This window comes from Vicugna pacos, chromosome 18 (assembly GCF_048564905.1).
Source record: "Vicugna pacos chromosome 18, VicPac4, whole genome shotgun sequence".
In the NCBI taxonomy this organism is placed as follows: domain Eukaryota; kingdom Metazoa; phylum Chordata; class Mammalia; order Artiodactyla; family Camelidae; genus Vicugna; species Vicugna pacos.
The window spans coordinates 5997096-6014215 of NC_133004.1; the positions used below are offsets into that span (position 1 = coordinate 5997096).

Here is a 17120-nt window from a genome sequence, read left to right on the forward strand (position 1 = left end):
ATCTCCTTAATTGGCATTTTAGTATCAGTGTGAAGAGCAGTAAATGAAGAATTCCATGTTTTAAAACTTTAAGGTTTACTTTATCATGTTTTCCAAAGCTTGCATAAGGCATTTAGTAAGGTCTCTTTTCCTTGAGTTATAAGTTAAACCCAGGGTAAAACATTTATTATATTTTTTATTAGCCACTGAATATTAGATTTCAGTTTTACGTTATATTGAATGGCTAATGTAACTCTACTGGTTTCCTTTACTTTGTTCAATTAATATTTTCTGAGGGACAGATATGTGCCCAGCCTTTTAATACCAAGAAGTGGAGGTGTTTTTCCATTGAAATATATCTATCCCACAACATAATTAAGCAAAAGGTTTATATAAAGACCGTTTAAATATACCAATTTTAAAAAATTTATCTCAATTTTATTAAATCTTATACCTTTAATTTTTATATTTATTAGGTTTAATCAATAATTCTTATTTCTAGAAGGAGTGCCAGAAGCCTTTTTTTTTTGTGCATTGTATCTAATTTTATAGAACAGTCTCTAGGATGCCCAAGTTTCAGCCAAAGAGCTTAGGTCCTTCTCAATTTTTAATTTGGTTAATTGGTCTGTTGTCCCAATCATTGTTCAAGTATTTCAGTCTATATATACATATATTTTAAACTGTGGTAAATAAAACGGACTTTTTTGAACTTTAATGTTGGGGGGCAGTAGGTGATCTCTTTGTCCCCTTTTTTTTTTTAACTTTAAATAGTGTAGTATCAAAATTTTGTATCTAAATCCAAAAATATCCAATTTATTTACCTCATTCAAAGTAACCATATAAAAATATTTATCCATTTGGGATAAGCCCTGTTCTTTTTTTTTTCAAAATTTTTACGATCCTTTTTCCAGTTATTCAAACTAATTAACATTAATTATTCTAAGTTTTTATTAGCATCTCTAGAACCATTTATCGGAAAGGAAAAACATAAATGTAGCTTTTCAAACCAGGTTTATTTTTTTAACTAAGTTCTTAGGTTAACCATTAGATATAATTTTCTACCTTTAAACTTGATTTTAATAGGTACCAATAAAACAGCTGTTTATAATGAGATCTCTTTCAACTTTCACAAATTTAAAAGTTTTTCCAAATTAAAGGATCCATCATATGGCCATCAACTTATATATATATTTATATATATATATATATATAAATATATATATATATATATTTATATATATATATATTTTTCTATATATATAGAATATATATGTGTAGTGATTGTTTTAAAATCAGTTGAAGAGGCCCTTCCACATGAGAGTGGGGTGTTGCCTAAATAAATTTCAAAGGTTTTCTCTCCAAAAGCTAAAGGCCTTTGTGGTCCAGGCTGATGCAACAAAGTTTAAGATGGTAAAATATCTGAATATTGGTACAAAGAATTGCTTAGAATCCAATTTATTTGCGTGGCCACCATATGTACAAAATACTTCTACGTTTTGTATGGCAGAGTCCAAGGTTCCCTTTAAAAAAAAAGTACACATATATACACATACATACACACACTTAAAACACCCAGAGAAAGATACAACATTTACATTTCAAGGACACAGGAAGAGAAATCCAAGTTCCCCCTAAAGGGGATTTTGTTTTTATAAGTTCAGAATTGCAAAAAATGTTTTTATCGGGCCTGGTTAGGTACATTCAGAGTGAGTTTTTATTTTTTCTAATTCCCAACTAATGTTGTAAGTTTTGTACGTATATAAACCTGGCTAGGGTAACAGTTGGAGGTTGGCAATCTGTCATTTCTTTTAATTACTTTTCTGTTCTTTTTTTTTTTTTTTGAATGTTCTATTCCCCATTGTAAGGTCGGGTTCTCAGAATAAATTTGCTAGTAAGATTTCCCACAGGGACAACTCTAATGGCATGAAGTCTTTGCATATACCACTCCTGCAAGGTTCTCTGTCACCCGAGAAAGCTGTTACCAGCCAGGAGGAGGGCCTCATTTTTGGAGTTGAAATGTTCCTCATAAGAGTTTTACTTTTATCCTGAAAAATTCAATGGATGTAACCAAATTGAGGAAAACATTAGACCAGGCTCTTACCTGACCACTCAGTCCTGAACCCAGTGTCTTTCAACTTGGGCCCACTCGGGATGTCTCCACTGGGTGAGTATTTTCCTCATATGTTTCCACCAAACCCACTTCGGACATCTCCTCAAGGTGGGTTTTTCCCGTTATTGTACAACCAGGGCCCACCCAGTATGTCTCCACTGGGTGGGTAATTCACCCCAGTTTCTTTCAACTGGAGGGCCATGTACCTGGATACACCGCCAGATGAAACTCAGGATCATCAGCCAGTATGTGAGATCTGAGAAACAGGAGAGACTCACCCAAATTCATCTGGACTCCCCGAGGAGGCTGATGGGCACAAAGGGCCACTGCTGTTACCAAGGCTCCAGTTACTCGGAGAGTCCAGGTGGAGAGAAGTCTGCCGTGGGTCCCTTCATGGTGTCCAAAACTGTTGACTGAAATACATGTGCAGCCTAAAAGTTAAGAGTTATGTTTTATTTGGTGGGAGGACTCGAGACGGGATGACAGCCTGTCAGATCTCTCTGAGGGACTACTCGAAATGGGTTGCAGAGGAGCTAGTATACATAGGGGCTTTACAACAAAGACCAGGTTGTTGGAACAATAAAAGATTGCTTGTTATCTAAAGAAAGCCAGTTATCTCAAGTTCAGGACTTTAGTGCTTTTCTATGTACGGGAGGAAGCAAATATTTTGGACTCACTGAATTCATACTTTAGACGAGCACCTAGCTATCTAGGGTAAGTATCCTGTCCTTTCTTATTCTGAGTCTGCTCAGAGGGCACCATTGTGAGTGGCTGAGAGGCTGGGCTGCAGGCCTGTCCTCGTTGGGGGTGGCGGCATCTGCTAATGAGTTGGTTTCAGCATTCTTTGTTTACTGACATGGTTGCAGTATTTTTATTCACATTGTGGTATTTTCGTTCACAGGCTGATTATGGATAATCTGCAAACTTGGAAAGAAACCGAGATGGAATTACTGCAGGTACCTTCTACTTTAGTAAGCCGTGTGCATGCATAAACATGGAGGAAGCATACAAAAGTATTTAGTGCTGTAGGGAAGGGTTTCTGCACATTACAGGAGAACGCAATGCAGAATTCCTTAAGTCCACCTTTCTTTTCTGTAGTGGTTTCTGAGAACAGTTTATGGTAATTAACCAACATTGACAAACGTTGGCACACATTGCATTTAAGAGCTGGCCGGCTGCAAACTTGTGTATTGGACAGGTGGATTTCATAGGCAAGTGGTCAGGTGGATGGGAGAGAGATGGAGCCAAGTCCTGGGCCCAGATTCCGGTTTAAATCGTCATTTCATCAACATAGGGCCTTGGACTAGAATGTAACCTCTCTTAACCTGTTGGTGAATATGTGAAATGGGCATGATAATATTCGTTTCTTCCTGGGATTGTTGTAAGTTCTAAAGAGTATTATAGCACACATGAAGCACTTAACACACTGGCACTTAGCAGTGTTTACTCTGTGCGGCCGCCACGCTTGGCGTGTGTCAGAGCCGAAAGGCAGCATTTGTCTTTTGAGGACGCACTGGCAGCCCCTTGGCTAGGTTGTGAATTTGGTGATTTCCTTTAATCCTTTAAACTCTACGTGCCATGGGCAGTTATTTTCATGGACTGATGAGGAATCTCAGGGTAAAAACACTGTGCTATTTGTCCAAAGTCAGACCATAATTTTGGGTGCAGGGGCCTCAGTTCAGCATGGGTCCCTGGGCCTTCTGCCCTCTCCGTTCAGCACCAGAGCCAGATGTGGGTTCAGCTGTCTCCCAGCCCAGAATATCCGGCAGGCCGCAAGAAACACCTTGCCCTGCGCTGTTTGAGCAAAAACTCCGGAGGAGAGGCAGTTAGAAAAGGGATATACATAAAAACAGACGACTGCAAACTGTGATCAACTCTGAGAAGGAAAGGAACAGGCCTCGCCGTGCAGAGCTGGGGGTTTTCCCGTCGGGGCTGCTCTGGGGGCGTTCATCTCAGCTTAACAATCTCTGCTGCTGCACCAAGGCAGGAAGGCAGGGCGTTTGTGGCCAGGTAGACAGGGCCTTGTTAATCATAATCAATCCCCATTCAGCTGCAGCTTTCACGGGCACTTACCTAGTAAACACATGTTGGCCATAATCATCACGCACTTTTCTTGGTAGTTTTATTGGCCCCACTTTTGAGATGAGGTAATTGAAACTGGGGAGTTTGCTGCATGCCCGTGATTTCATTGGAAATACCCCCACTGGTCTTTCAACCTAGACTGGTGTGGCTGTCATGTCCTAGCCCTGTGAATGGCATCGTGTAGCTTCTCCGAAGCGGCCCAAATGACTGACATTGATATTCTTAATTCGTAGGAAATGGTATGTGACAATAAGAGATAAAGGTTGTTAGAAATTGTTTTGAAAGCTAGAAAAAAATCCAATACTTCCCCAGCTGGGGGAGCGTACCCTGTGTCCCTCACCCCACTCACTTCCTGGCATCTCCTCCCTGCCAACTCCGCATTCAGAAACCACTCTGAGCGTTTGAAGAACATTTTGCCTCATGACACTGTTGACAACGACCTGCGACCTCTCTGTTCCTGGTTAACTCTCTCTTCAAAGCCATTTTAATTTTATGCAGGCTCCTCCGCTCAGATGTAAGACTAGCCTCTTTAAACTTCTTCATGCAGCTCCTTAATGAAGATCTTGAGAAGGAAACCCAGCCAAAACCTGGGAGGTATGCACAAAGTGACTGCAACCTCAGTAATTTGTGAAAGTCAGAATCAGAGGAGTGGGTGACTCAGGAAAGGCTTTTTTAAGGTAGAAAGGTGAAAGTGAAAGGACACAGGGTGTGTGAGAATAAAGCATCTCTGTTCCAGCTAGCAAGGCACCTGCGTTCAGGATGGTGTGTGGAGAGTACAGAATTCTCACAAAGAAAGAAGTGGTGGGATGGGAGGGAGGACAGTTGGGTACTTTACTGGGGAGGGAAAAAGTGGGTTGAACATTTCCTGGTTGAACAAAAGGATTGTGACATGTTATGTTTGTATTTTGGAGAGAAGGGTTTTGTGAGGACAGGCCTAGGAGAACGCTCTCTGGCTGGGGTGTCAGCACAACAAACACAGAGAACCGGGCTGACCCCAAGTCCCTTGCTGGGGGAGAGGCTGCCCGCCAATTGGAGCCCTGGAGGCTGCTTCTGTCCCTTAGCTGGGGCCTGAGAGCTCCCTTCACAACCCAGTCCTTTTGATACAAGAAAAAAAAAGTAGGGCATGAGAAGGGCTGTGTCCCAGGCTTTGATTGAGCACCTGGGATGTGCCCAACCAGATTTTGTTCCTTGGCTTCATGCAGTTAACTATTCAAGAGCAATCCAGTGTTGAGTAAAGGTAGATTTATTCAGAGAGATACATTGAAATGCAAGAGAAACGTCACGACGTGTGGGGGTTTGGTGCTCAGTTTAAAAGTGTGTACACAATCCACAGACTGAGTGTGGGCCTTCTCTGAAGAGGGAGAGAGAGGGGTGCCCGCGAGGTGGCGCTGTGTTGCTCATTTTCTTGGGCTTGGTGGCTTCATATGCTAATAAGTAGAAGGACCAGCCTTAGGGCAAGGGGCCTGGATTCCCAGGGAGTTAGCCATTTCCCACCCTGTGACCTTTTGTGGCTAGCCTTGCAATTGCCTTGGTGCCTGGAGCCGGGTTATTCACAATGTTACTATTACAATGGGTGTTTAATGAAGCTCAAGTTCTGCTAGAAGTTAAATCTCTTCATCCTGAGCCTCAAGGCCTATTGGGGGTTGAATCCTTCACCATTTTGTTGTTAATTGCTGTGGCCTTCCTTGAATGGCTGTTCTCTGCCCCCTTCCATCCTGTCTCACTGTGATGACACAGAGAGAGCAAAGTCCGGGCCCTGCCTGTTCTCCTGCATTTAACAGCGGGAGGTGTGGGGTTGGCTTATGATGACTCTGAGTGGTGAGAAGGATGTTTCAGATTTTCCCACGTGAGACATGGGGACCTGCCAGCAGCCACCGCAGATTTATGTCACGGGCATTATCGCTTGTGTTGTTGCGGAGAAAACAGACCAGCCAAGACACAAGCACCACTCGGAGGGTTGGAGTACTGAGATTTACAACGCCAGCGGGCTCAGAGCGGCTTCTGTTCCGAAGGTCTGAGCACCTCCAAGACCTGCACATGAGGTTTTATAGGCTTAATTACAAGTATGGGGCTATTAGCCAATAAGGCTCAAACAAGAAAAAGCAAGGAATCAGTACACTGAAGCTTATCAATTTGGAACAGATCACGTTACTGACAATTGTTGACCTTGGATTTACGAGTTAGCCCAGCAAAACTTAGATCAGTAAACCTACACCTATCACACTTGGATATGTGACTTAGCTTGTTAGCCCAGCTGGGCTTTTCCTTCACTGTGTCACTTACCTTTCCTATTTTTCTTCTTTTAAGTATTTAATCCAAATTTAATATCAAGGTTTTTTGGAAAAGAATTTCTCTTTCTTTTCTTTGGGGCTCTTTTGGGGTGGTAGGTAATTAGGTGTATTTATCTGTTAGTGGAGGCCCTGGGGCTTAAACCCAGGACCCCGTGCACGCTAAGCACACGCTCTACCACCAGCCCCATCATCTTTTTCTTTTTGCTTTAGCTGCTATGAATCTTACAGCTGAATTTCTAGTCGGCCTATAACACTTGCCCTGACTTCATGGAATTCATTTTTATGACTTTATCTCCCCCTGGTATCATTAAAGCATTGAATCTCCATTTTCTCTTCACTCAGTTTTGCCTTTTTGTTGTTATGGTTGTTAAGCTGTGTTGAAAATATTTGATTAATTTCTCTTTTAGCAGGAGGCTCTAAGTAAATAAATATGTAAACAAACAGCACACTTAAATGGTTTTATACATTCTAATCTGTTTAGTAGTTATTTAAAAACTGAATTGGCTATTACAGTGATAACGTTTTTAAAATAGTTTTTAATTTTTTATAAAGATATAGCTGATTTAATATATGATATAAGTTTCAGCTGTACAATAGATGCTCCATTTACAGTTACTGAAAAACATTGGCTGTATTCCCTGTGTTGTATGATACATCCCTCTAGCGTGTTTACATTTCATGTTGCAGTTTGTATAAGAAATTTGGGTAACGCAGAGTCTGGGACGTGGATGTGTCTGACCCAGGTTCACGCTCACCTTGCCTGTCAGAGCTCAAGCCCTCACAACTGTCTGCAGGGGAGCGAGTGGAGGCAGCTCTCATCAGCGCTGGCACCACCCTCTGAGTAGCAGTGACAATACTGACTGTCTGTGGACGTGCAAAATGTTGTTCCAAAGCTTTACATACATTTCTGCATTTAACAATTAAAGCCCTCCTGTGAGGAAGTGTTTTATGTTTTTAATGAATAATACATTTTATTTTGATATTGATAGAATCCAAACCTACGGAAAATTTACAGGAGTAGTACAATAAACGCTTAGATACTGTTCACCTTAAAGGGCACTATTTGGCCTTTTGTGTCTGGCTTATTTTAGTATAAAGTTTCAAGGTTCATCCATATTGCAGCCTGAATCAGTACTTTATTCTTTGTGTTTGATAATATCCTTTTTCTTTTTTTTCGTTTTTGGTCTATTTAAAAATGTTTTCATTGAAGTCTAGCCAGTTTATAATGTTGTGTCAGTTTCTTGTGTACAGCATAACACTTCAGTTAAATAGGAATATTCGTGTAATCATTTTCATATTCTTTTTGAACATAAGTTACTACAAGATATTAAATATATTCTCCTGTGCTATACAGTGTAATCTTGCTGTTTATTCTATACATACTCACTATCTGCATATCTTGAACTCCCAATTTATTCCTTCCCACACCCTCTCCCCTCTGGTAACCCTAGTTTGGTTCCTGTGTCTCTGTGTCTGTTTCTGTTCTGTAGATAAGTTTATCTTTTTGTTTCTTTGGTTTTTTTTTTTGTTTTTTTTGTTTTTTTGGTTTTTTTTTAGATTCCACATGTGAGCGATCTCATATGGTAATTTTCTTTCTCTTTCTGGCTTACTTCACGTAGAATGACATTCTCCAGGTCCATTCTTGTTGCTGCAAATGGCATTATTTTATTATTATTTTATGGGTGAATGGTAGTCTATTGGAAAAATATACTGCAACCTCTTTATCCAGTCATCTGTCACTGGACATTTAGGTTGTTTCCATGTCTTGCTATAGTAAACAGTGCTGCTGTGAACATTGGGGTGAAGGTGTCTTTTTGAATTACAGATCCTTTTGGATATATGCCCAGGAGTGGGATTGCTGGGTTATATGGGAGGTCAATTTTTTGTCTTTTGAGGAACCTCCATACAGTTTTCCACAATGGCTCCACCAAACTGCATTCCCACCACAGTGTAGGAGGGTTCCCAATTCTCCGCAGCCTCTCCAGTATTTATTGTCTGTGAACTTCGGAATGATGGCTATTCTGACTGGTGAGAGTTGGTACTTGATTGCACTTTTGTTTTGCATTTCACTGATAATGATATTGAACATTTTTTCCTGTGCCTATTGGCCATTTGTATGTCTCATTGGAGAAATGTTTCTTTAGGACTTCTGCCCATTTTTGAATTGAATTGTTTCTTTTTCTTTCTTATTAAGTATAAAAGCTATTTACATATTCTGGAAATTAAGCCCTTGTCAGTTTCATTTATTGCAACTATTTTCTCCCATTCCATAGGTTGTCTTTTAGTTTTGCTTACTGTTTCCTTAGCTTTGCAAAAGCTTGTAAGTTTAATTAGATCCCACTTGTATATTTTTGCTTGTATTTCTATTGCTTGAGTAGACTGCTCTAGGAAAACATTGCTGAGATATATGTCACATGTTTGCCTATGTTTTCTTCTAAAAGGTTTATAGTCTCTTGTCTACATGTTTAAGTCTTTATCCATTTTGAATTCATATTTGTGTATGCTGTGAGGGAGTAGTCTAACTTCATTGATTTACATGCAGCTGTTAAGTTTTCCCTACACCATTTGCTGAAGAGGCTGCCTTTACTCCATTGTATGTTCTCACCTCCTTTGTCAAAGTTTCAATGACAATATTTTGTCGGACTATTCTTGGTAATTTTGTTTATCCATTCATTGATGGATGGATATTGTTAGTAACTTTTGGCTACTCTGAATGATACTGCTATGAATATTGATGTGAAAGATTTTGCGAGAATATGTTTTCATTCTGTTGGCTGTACAGTTGGCCCGCCTCTTCTGTAGTTTCCTCTTCATGGATCCAGATGGCTGATTGTAAAGGGACTCGAACATCCTTGGATTATGGTATCCAGGGTGGGGTGTTCCTGAAACCAACCCCCCGAGGATACTGAGGGATGACTCTATATGTAGGAGTGGAATTGCTGAGCCATATGACTCTAATCTTTTGAGGAAACACCAGGCTTTTCCAAAGAAGCTGCACCATTGTCGCTTTCCAACGGCTGTGTATTGAGGGTTCCCATTTCTCTGCCTCCTGACTGACACTTTTTATTGTCCAAGATTTGATTATAACCATCCTAGTGAGTGTAATATGAGATCTCATTTTGATTTAGATTTCGCTATTGATGCTGAGCATCTTTTCATATGCTTATTGGCCAATTGTGTATCTATTTAAATCCTTGGCATATTTAAAAATTGGGTCAATTTTCTTTGTATTGCTCAGTTGTAAACATTTGTTTTATATCCCAGATACTAGCCTATTATTAGATATATGCTTTGCAAAATTTTTCTCCTATTCTGCAGACTGTCATTTCACTGTAATGTTTTTAAACATTAAAACAATTTCTTTATAGGGGAGGTAATTAGATTTTTTCTTTGTTCTTATTTTTGTCTAGAACGCACTCTATCACTTGAGCTACCCCCTTCCTCTTTCATTTCACTTTCTTGATTATGTCCTTTGTAACAAATGGTTTTAATTTTGATGAAGTCAATTTTATCTGCTTTTTTTTTTAATTACTTGTGCCCTTGGTATTGTATCCAGGAAGCCATAGCCTATACTACGACCACAAAGATTTATACTATGTCTTCTTTTAGAAAATTTATACATTTAGTTTTTACGTTTCTGTCTGTGATCCATTTTGAATTAATATTTATTTGTTATATAAAATACAGGGGTCCAGATTCCAGATTCATTATTTTGCCTGCAGATACCCAGGTGTATCTGCACCATTTGTTGAATAGACTATTCTTTCAATGGAGTGTTGTTGGCAAATTTGTGGAAAACTGACTGTAAATGTAAGTTTTCCCCCTGGATTTTTTATTGAGTCTCATTGATTTATGCATCCAAACTTATGCCAGTACCATAATGACTTGAGTACTATAGATTTGTAGTAACCTTTGAGTGAGTCCTCCAAATTTGCTCTTCTTTTTCAAGATAGTTTTGGCTGACCTGGGCGCCTTGCATATCCATATGAATTTTGGGATCAATTTTTCAATTTTTAGAAAGAAGTCAGCTGGAATTTTGATAGAGATTCCATTAAATTTGTAGATCACTTTGGGGAGTCTTAACATTTTTGACAATATTGTCTACCATTCCATGAACATGGGGTACCTTCCATATATGTAGATCTTTTAAATATTTTTTGGTGATACTTCAAAATTTTCAATGTACAAATCTTGTAAAATTTTGTTAAATGTATCTCTCATTTTATTTTTAATGCTGTTGTAAATGGAAAGGCTGAGCTTCCTAAGGGTGGGACTATATATCAATTTATTTATTTCTAGGATTCCTACACAGAAAATACCCTAGGTGTGTATTTGCTACATAAATCTATCCACAATTCTTCCTATCCCTGTGTTATAAGAAACCAAGACCTAGGTTAAGCTGCCTGAACACATATGTGGAAGTGAGAAATGAGACCCTTGGGTGGGGCTTTGTGCAGATGATACTGAGGTTATTCAGGATGGTTCATCTTAATTACTTTTAATTAATCCTTTCAGTGTATTTAGTCAGATACATTTAGAACATGCCCTGTTGATGTGCAGAGGATCTAAGAGTAAAATTTTCAAATAATTTCTAGTGTGTGTGTTGTACTTGAAACCTAATTTGCATCAATCTTTGAAGATTTATGTTTCAGGAGCTTTGACTAAATAATACCTGTCTTTATTCAATAGCTACAACTAAATGCTCAAGCAACATGTAAGAGTTTGAGCAAACTGCCCCCGCCCCGTATTGCTGGTTGGCTGCAGCTGTAAATGGAGTCAGCGTTTACCTCTCCCAGTACGCTTATGCTGATCTGCTCAAAGCGGTTCGCCCAACAGTTTGTTGGTGGTCTTATGGACAAAGCCATAAAGCATTGATTGAAGGTTGCTAGAATGGAATCTATTTTTATTAATATTAAGAAAGCACATATTGAGTGCTTACTGTATGTTGGGAATTGTCCCGCAGCCTCACATGAAAATTATTTCTCTTAAAACCTCTCATAGTTCCTTGTTATTTGCACTTTACAGATAAGCAGACTGAGGATTAAGTCTTCTCTCTTTTGTGGGGAGCTCATTATCAATGATGGAAAGTTGTAAAGAAAAAGATATTGATTCATCCTGAGAAAACATTTTTCTGAGAGTCAGCATTGAAGAGGGTGACCACTGAAGAGGGTGATCATTGTTTGAGTGAGACGAGCCCCGGGTTGAACGGAATCAGCATCCCTGTCTGCACACAGCACATGTAGAACTACGTGGTGGGTGAGGTGGCGTGGCTGAGCAGGGAACGCGGATGCCGGGCCGTTGGGCTATGCTCAGGCCCAGTGGGGCATTCTCCTAAGGGCAGTGGACCGTCATTGACAGATTTTATGTAGGGGAGTGGGGTGCTCTCGTAGGTCACTTTTGTCTTGTAGAATGCTTAGAAACATTTAGAAGGCTCGGCAGGAGATGATGTTATGAGTCAGAGTACGGTGGCTGCGAGGTGTAGCAGTGTTCAGTTTTCAAGTGATTTTCAGTCCCAGGTTTGTGGCTCAGTAGCCGTGACACTTTGGATGACTCACTCAAGGAAGTGAAACAATTTACCTAATCAATTGAAGCAATGATGTACCGACTTCCCAGGACTGCTGTGGAAATCCAGTGAGATAACGTGTGCACAGTGTGCAGTGTGGTCCGCAGCACAGAGTCAGTGCTGAGTGAGTGCCAGTGAGTACCTGGTAGGTCAGGTGTGGGTGGTGGGACTTGGTGACTGAGGATATATGGGCCCTGAAAGAGGGGTCCAGTCACATCTGTGAGTGATGGGCCTGAGCTGGGAGAGGCAGGGAGATCTTGCCCCCAGACCAGGGGCCCTGGGCAGGACGGCTATTGGAGGAGAACCGTGAAGTCAGTTCTTTACAGGTGGAGTTGGAGGTACCCTTGAGATATGTAAGTGCAGTGTCACGAGCTCACAGAGGAGGTCTGGGCCCGGGCTGTGCATTTTCCTATAATCTCAATCCCTGAGGACGCCCAGGTATTGATCACTGATCATGAAGTCATACTTGACAGGACAAGTGAATAGTAGTGTCATCTCTGTCATCAAAGCTCACGTCTCTGTATTCATCACTCACTTTTCTAATTGGGAACTTACAGAGCTCACTTCACCGCCCTTCCCTGGGCTCAGGCTCCACAGAAAAGAGCTGGTGATTCTCCCTCTTTTCCAGAAGAGGACACATTTAGCTGGTAGACTTCTATACCTCGCCAGACTTAGAATTTTAGTTTGTTGGTTTAATTCTATTTTCTGTTGGCACTCTCCTGACAGGAGAGACGTTTTACCTCATGGTCAGGTTTCAATTAGCTGTTACTGAGAATTGCTGATCTGATCCATAGTGTATGTATTCTATTTGTAGATTACTTATCATTTTTCTGTCTTTGCTCTTTAATTTTGTTTGCCCCTTCAATTTTCTATCCTATTTGCAGCCTTAATTTATTTCTTAATTAAAAAATGTCTGTTAGCAGTTAAGAAAACAAAAGCAAAGAAAAGATGCACATGATAGCTAAATTTAGAAAATATCTAGTATGTTTTCTGTCTCGGCAATGGAGGGTTCTAAAAACTCGTGAAAACCTTCATTACATAAGTTTCTTAAAATGCAGATTAAGAAATAAAACCTTCCTTCTTCATCTTTCAAGCTGCAAGGCTAATTGTCAAGAAAATGAGGGGAAATCCTCAGAAGCCAAGACAAACCAGAAAGTAGGGATTCTGGGAGATATGTGTGCCTTAGAAGCCCTGGGGTGCAGGTTGGCTCCTGAACTGAGATTCAGTTGCCCTGGCAGGAGGGCAGGAGGTGAGCCCGAGGCCTCTCACACTGGGTGTTGGATGGCTGTTCTTATGTAAGGCCAAGTACCTCCTGAGAATCCTGCTTTACAAAAGGGTGAATTTGAAATAAAAGAAAAAATACATTCCTCAAGGCAAGGAAATAAGGAAAGTCAATTTTTTTCGAAGAGGGAAAAAATAACATATAAAAAGTAAGGATTTAGTTTAAAGCTGTTATGGCATGAGAGTGACCACAAACTCCTGGTAGAAAATCTCAGCTCCTCCCGGAAAGAGAAGTTGTGTTTTGAAGATTCAGTGGACAGCCATTCCGAAAAAGTCCTCCAGAGTCTTCTATATCAAGATACTGGACCCAAATACCTCCCTTCCATGGTCTCACTTAAATAACCAGAAAGGTTTTAAAGAAAGAAGCAATAATCATAGTTCTATTTATTGACATTATTATATGCTAGGAATTCAGAGGTGACTTTGGAGTTGTCTCCTCTTTTATGGACCTTACTTTCTATTTGACATAGTTGGGGAACTTGGTGGAGGGTGTTGTTGGTCTGTTGCAATTAGCCAGGAGAGGAGATTATGAAAGCAGTGAAGGGTGGGTGATATTTTTAGCTGAGGACAGTCCTGTTCAGTTGGCTTGTAATTGCAGGCTCGTTGAGCTGTCACTGGAGGGAATTGATCTTATGGAAGATGGACTTAACTCAGGCCTCTTCAGAATGGACAAGTGAACCTGGAGAAAGACAGTCAAATCTGTGCAGACATTAAAGTCCACGTGAACGTGCTGTATCCCTGAGCCAAAGATAGGACAAGTAGGCAGCACTTCTTGAGGACAGAGGAGTGGCTTTTAAGGTTCTCCAAGAATGAATCCCAGGGAACCGTGATGGCCAGTTGTCAAACTGTGACTTTGCTCTTTGGACGGTGTACCAACCAAGGGTATTGGCCTTTTATATGTTTTCATTTCTCTTTAATACATGTCAGGTGATGAGGACGTGGGCATAAACATTTGATATCTTGTCGAGGTGAGTCTTGGTACCTGCCTAGAAGCACGGGCACAGCTACTGGTGCATCATACATCTTGCCGCCCATCCCTCTCCCAGGCTCCGTGATCACGGCAGAGTGGTTCCTTATTGAGCTGTCCGTCTCCTCTGTGACATCGTAACCAAACAAAAGGCTGGAGCGTATTAGCTTGGCTTTGCTCTTTTCCATCCTTCTCTTCAAATGATGATGACTGGTAGTGGACCCAGTTACGTTTGCACATGACTTACAAGTAGGGCTGTCAGTACAAACCTTGTAATCCCCACTGTGTGATCTAGAGAAGAAAGTTACATTCTTTCCAAATTGTTTTGATACACTTATGTGGGAAAATGATGTACGTTTGAATGTGTATTTCCTCTCTGAATCATCATGGCTAGAGATGAATATTTGTAGACATGGAATGAGTTTTCTGTATTTGAACTGTATGGTCCCCTAAATTCTCCCCAGCTTTTTAAAGTCATCACTGGAGTGTTACCTCCAGAGTGCCCCAAATCATCCACCACTGCCTGCTCTTCGGACACTGTGAGTTTCCAAGTTGGAGAAGGCTGCTGGCTCGTAAGGCATTCTCTGGCACATCTCTGGTTGGGTGATGTGAGCTTAGAACACAAGACTTGGCAGACAGTAACTAACCACGATCACGTCCATTTCTGGAACACTCATGGAGGATTTTACACCTATGCTAGTGGAATACGTTATTTCATTTAGTTTTCCCAACAGTCATAATTAGACTTTATCACCTGTATTAAAAAGGAAACTGTCAAAGCGAGTGACGTGCAGACTTTGGACTGGAACACGGGTCTTTCTGATCCCTGTCTCTGTTCCCTCCCCGGCCTATCCTTCCAAATGGCCTGGAGACTCTTCCTCAGTCTTGAGTTTCCCGCTGATGTTAACACTCTCTTTGTTTCTGGAGAGGAAAGCAAGTCTAAACTTCCTTTCCAGTTGGAAATGGAACGAAGAGTTAGCGTTGGAAGCCGGGAGAGTCTGTCCTGTGAAGAAGCGCTCTCCGAGCCACTTCCACTGGGACGTCATGTCCCTGTCTGGGCCCCTTGCTCAGCCTGTGCACAGGTGACAGCACAGATGTGCTGAGCAGTCCTCTCGGACAGAGCAGTGGGTTGGAAATGAGTTTGGGGATTTGGTTTCATTAGATAGCTTCCTGAGGGTCTTGGCCTGGCACTTCGATTGGGAGCATTCCCTGTCCCACAGCCTCGTGCTCTGGGCCTGTGTAGACATGACGTGGCCTCAGCCTGGGGCTCAGGGCCCGTGGTGATGAGTAGCATTTTTGTCCATGGTCTGCCAGAGGCTCTGACAATTCTGGGCTGTGGGACATTGTCCAGGATGATAATAATTCCTCCCTGAGTTTCAGATTCCTTGCCTGTGAGCCGGGGTAGTAATAATTTCTGAGATGATTATAATGATTCAGTAATGGGCGCAGCGTGTGCTGGCAGGTAGCTGGTGATTAAGGAGAAGAAGTCGCAGTCACACTGTCAGCTTCTCACTGTGCGCTCTGTGCTTTGAGAGGTTGTGTGTTTGGTGAAAGTCCCGCCCAAACCCTAGGGTCTAGATGAACTGTTGTTCCTTTTCTTTCCTTTCCTTTTCCTCTTTCCCTTCTCGGTGTCCCATGTTTAGGTAGCAGATTCCTCGATTTCAGGGAATACGGGCCTTTCTAGTAAAAGGACAGGCGGAACGCGGAGAGGTGGGACACGGAGGGGGTCTGGAGTGTCTGCACAGCACTGCTTCCCTGCGTTTCTGCATCCGGTCCCGTCAGTGCACTGAGTCAGCCTTCCTCTTCCTTCCTGTGTCATCGGGTCTCTGTTTTAAGGGAAAGCCTTTTTTACGGGTGTTTTTTCACTTACGTGTTTCGTTCAGATGCTTGTTGCTTTTCTCCCTGTGCTTCAGCGTTCCGAGGAGGGAATTCAGCAGTGCCGCCTCCTCTCCGAGCTCTATGAGTTGATCAGCTTCCACTGCAAGTCCGCCTCCTTCAAGCGGGTGGCCCCCGTGCGGCACGCGGCCCCCGGCATCCCAGAGCCTGGCGGGAAGGCCTGCTACCGACTACTTCTGCAGACGCTTCCTGGCTACAGTCTGTCGCTGGACCTGCAGGACTTCAGCAAATGTGTTGGAACTAAAACATTGCTTCAGTCCCATTAACCATGCCTGGTTTGGGCCCTGCTGTCCTGTCTCATCAGGGTGAATTTTGATTCGTTTAGAACAGGGCTCAGCAGACTTTTTCTGTCAAGGGCTTGGGAGTAAATATTTCAGGGTCTGAAAACCTCCTGATCTCTGGTGCAGCTGCTCAGCTCTGCTGTTCAGACGCCAGAGCAGCCGGACAGTCCACACACCCACAGAGCTTTATTAACAGCAGTGGCTGGGGCTGGATAGGGTGTATGAACTGTAGTTTGTCCCCACAGCCTCCTCACTATTGACACCTGCACCAGAGCGTGCATTTGTGACAATGGTTGAACCTACACTGACAAGTCATCATCACCCAGAGCCCATACTTGATACTCGGATTTACACTTGGTGGTGCACACTCTGTGGGTTTGGACAGATGTGCAATGACATGTATCCACCATCACAGCATCATACAGAGTCGTCTGTCTTAGTGACCTTAAAATGCTCCGTGCTGCACCTCATTCATTGCTCCTTCCCCTCTAGCCTCTGACAGCCACTGATCTTTTAGTCTCTGTGGTTTTCCCTTTCCCAGAACACCATACAGTTGCAATCAGACATTTGCAGAACCTTCCCAGATTGGCTTCTTTCACTTAGTAATATGCATATAAGGTTCCTCCGTGTCTTTCCATGCCTTGATAACTCATTTCATTTTAGCACCCAA

At 41.8% G+C, this 17120-nt stretch overlaps 1 protein-coding gene across 3 annotated transcripts in view; it reads left to right on the forward strand.

Annotated features, from left to right (window-relative positions):
* LOC140686885 (trafficking protein particle complex subunit 9-like) overlaps window positions 1–16709 on the forward strand; it is a 205496-nt gene extending 188787 nt beyond the window's left edge. Inside the window, exons 1-3 of one of the 3 annotated variants that reach the window (XR_012060883.1) lie at window positions 2777–3045; window positions 4670–4765; window positions 16187–16314. Coding sequence is in view for 1 of the 3 variants with exons in the window: in XM_072942051.1 (XP_072798152.1) it covers window positions 16187–16435 (249 nt within the window). In the remaining 2 variants the exon portion in view is untranslated. Of the gene's footprint in view, window positions 1–2773; window positions 3046–4669; window positions 4766–16186 lie in introns of those variants that run through there. The other 2 variants (XR_012060885.1, XM_072942051.1) reach the window with 2 other exon arrangements.
* Window positions 16710–17120: the final 411 nt, after the last annotated feature.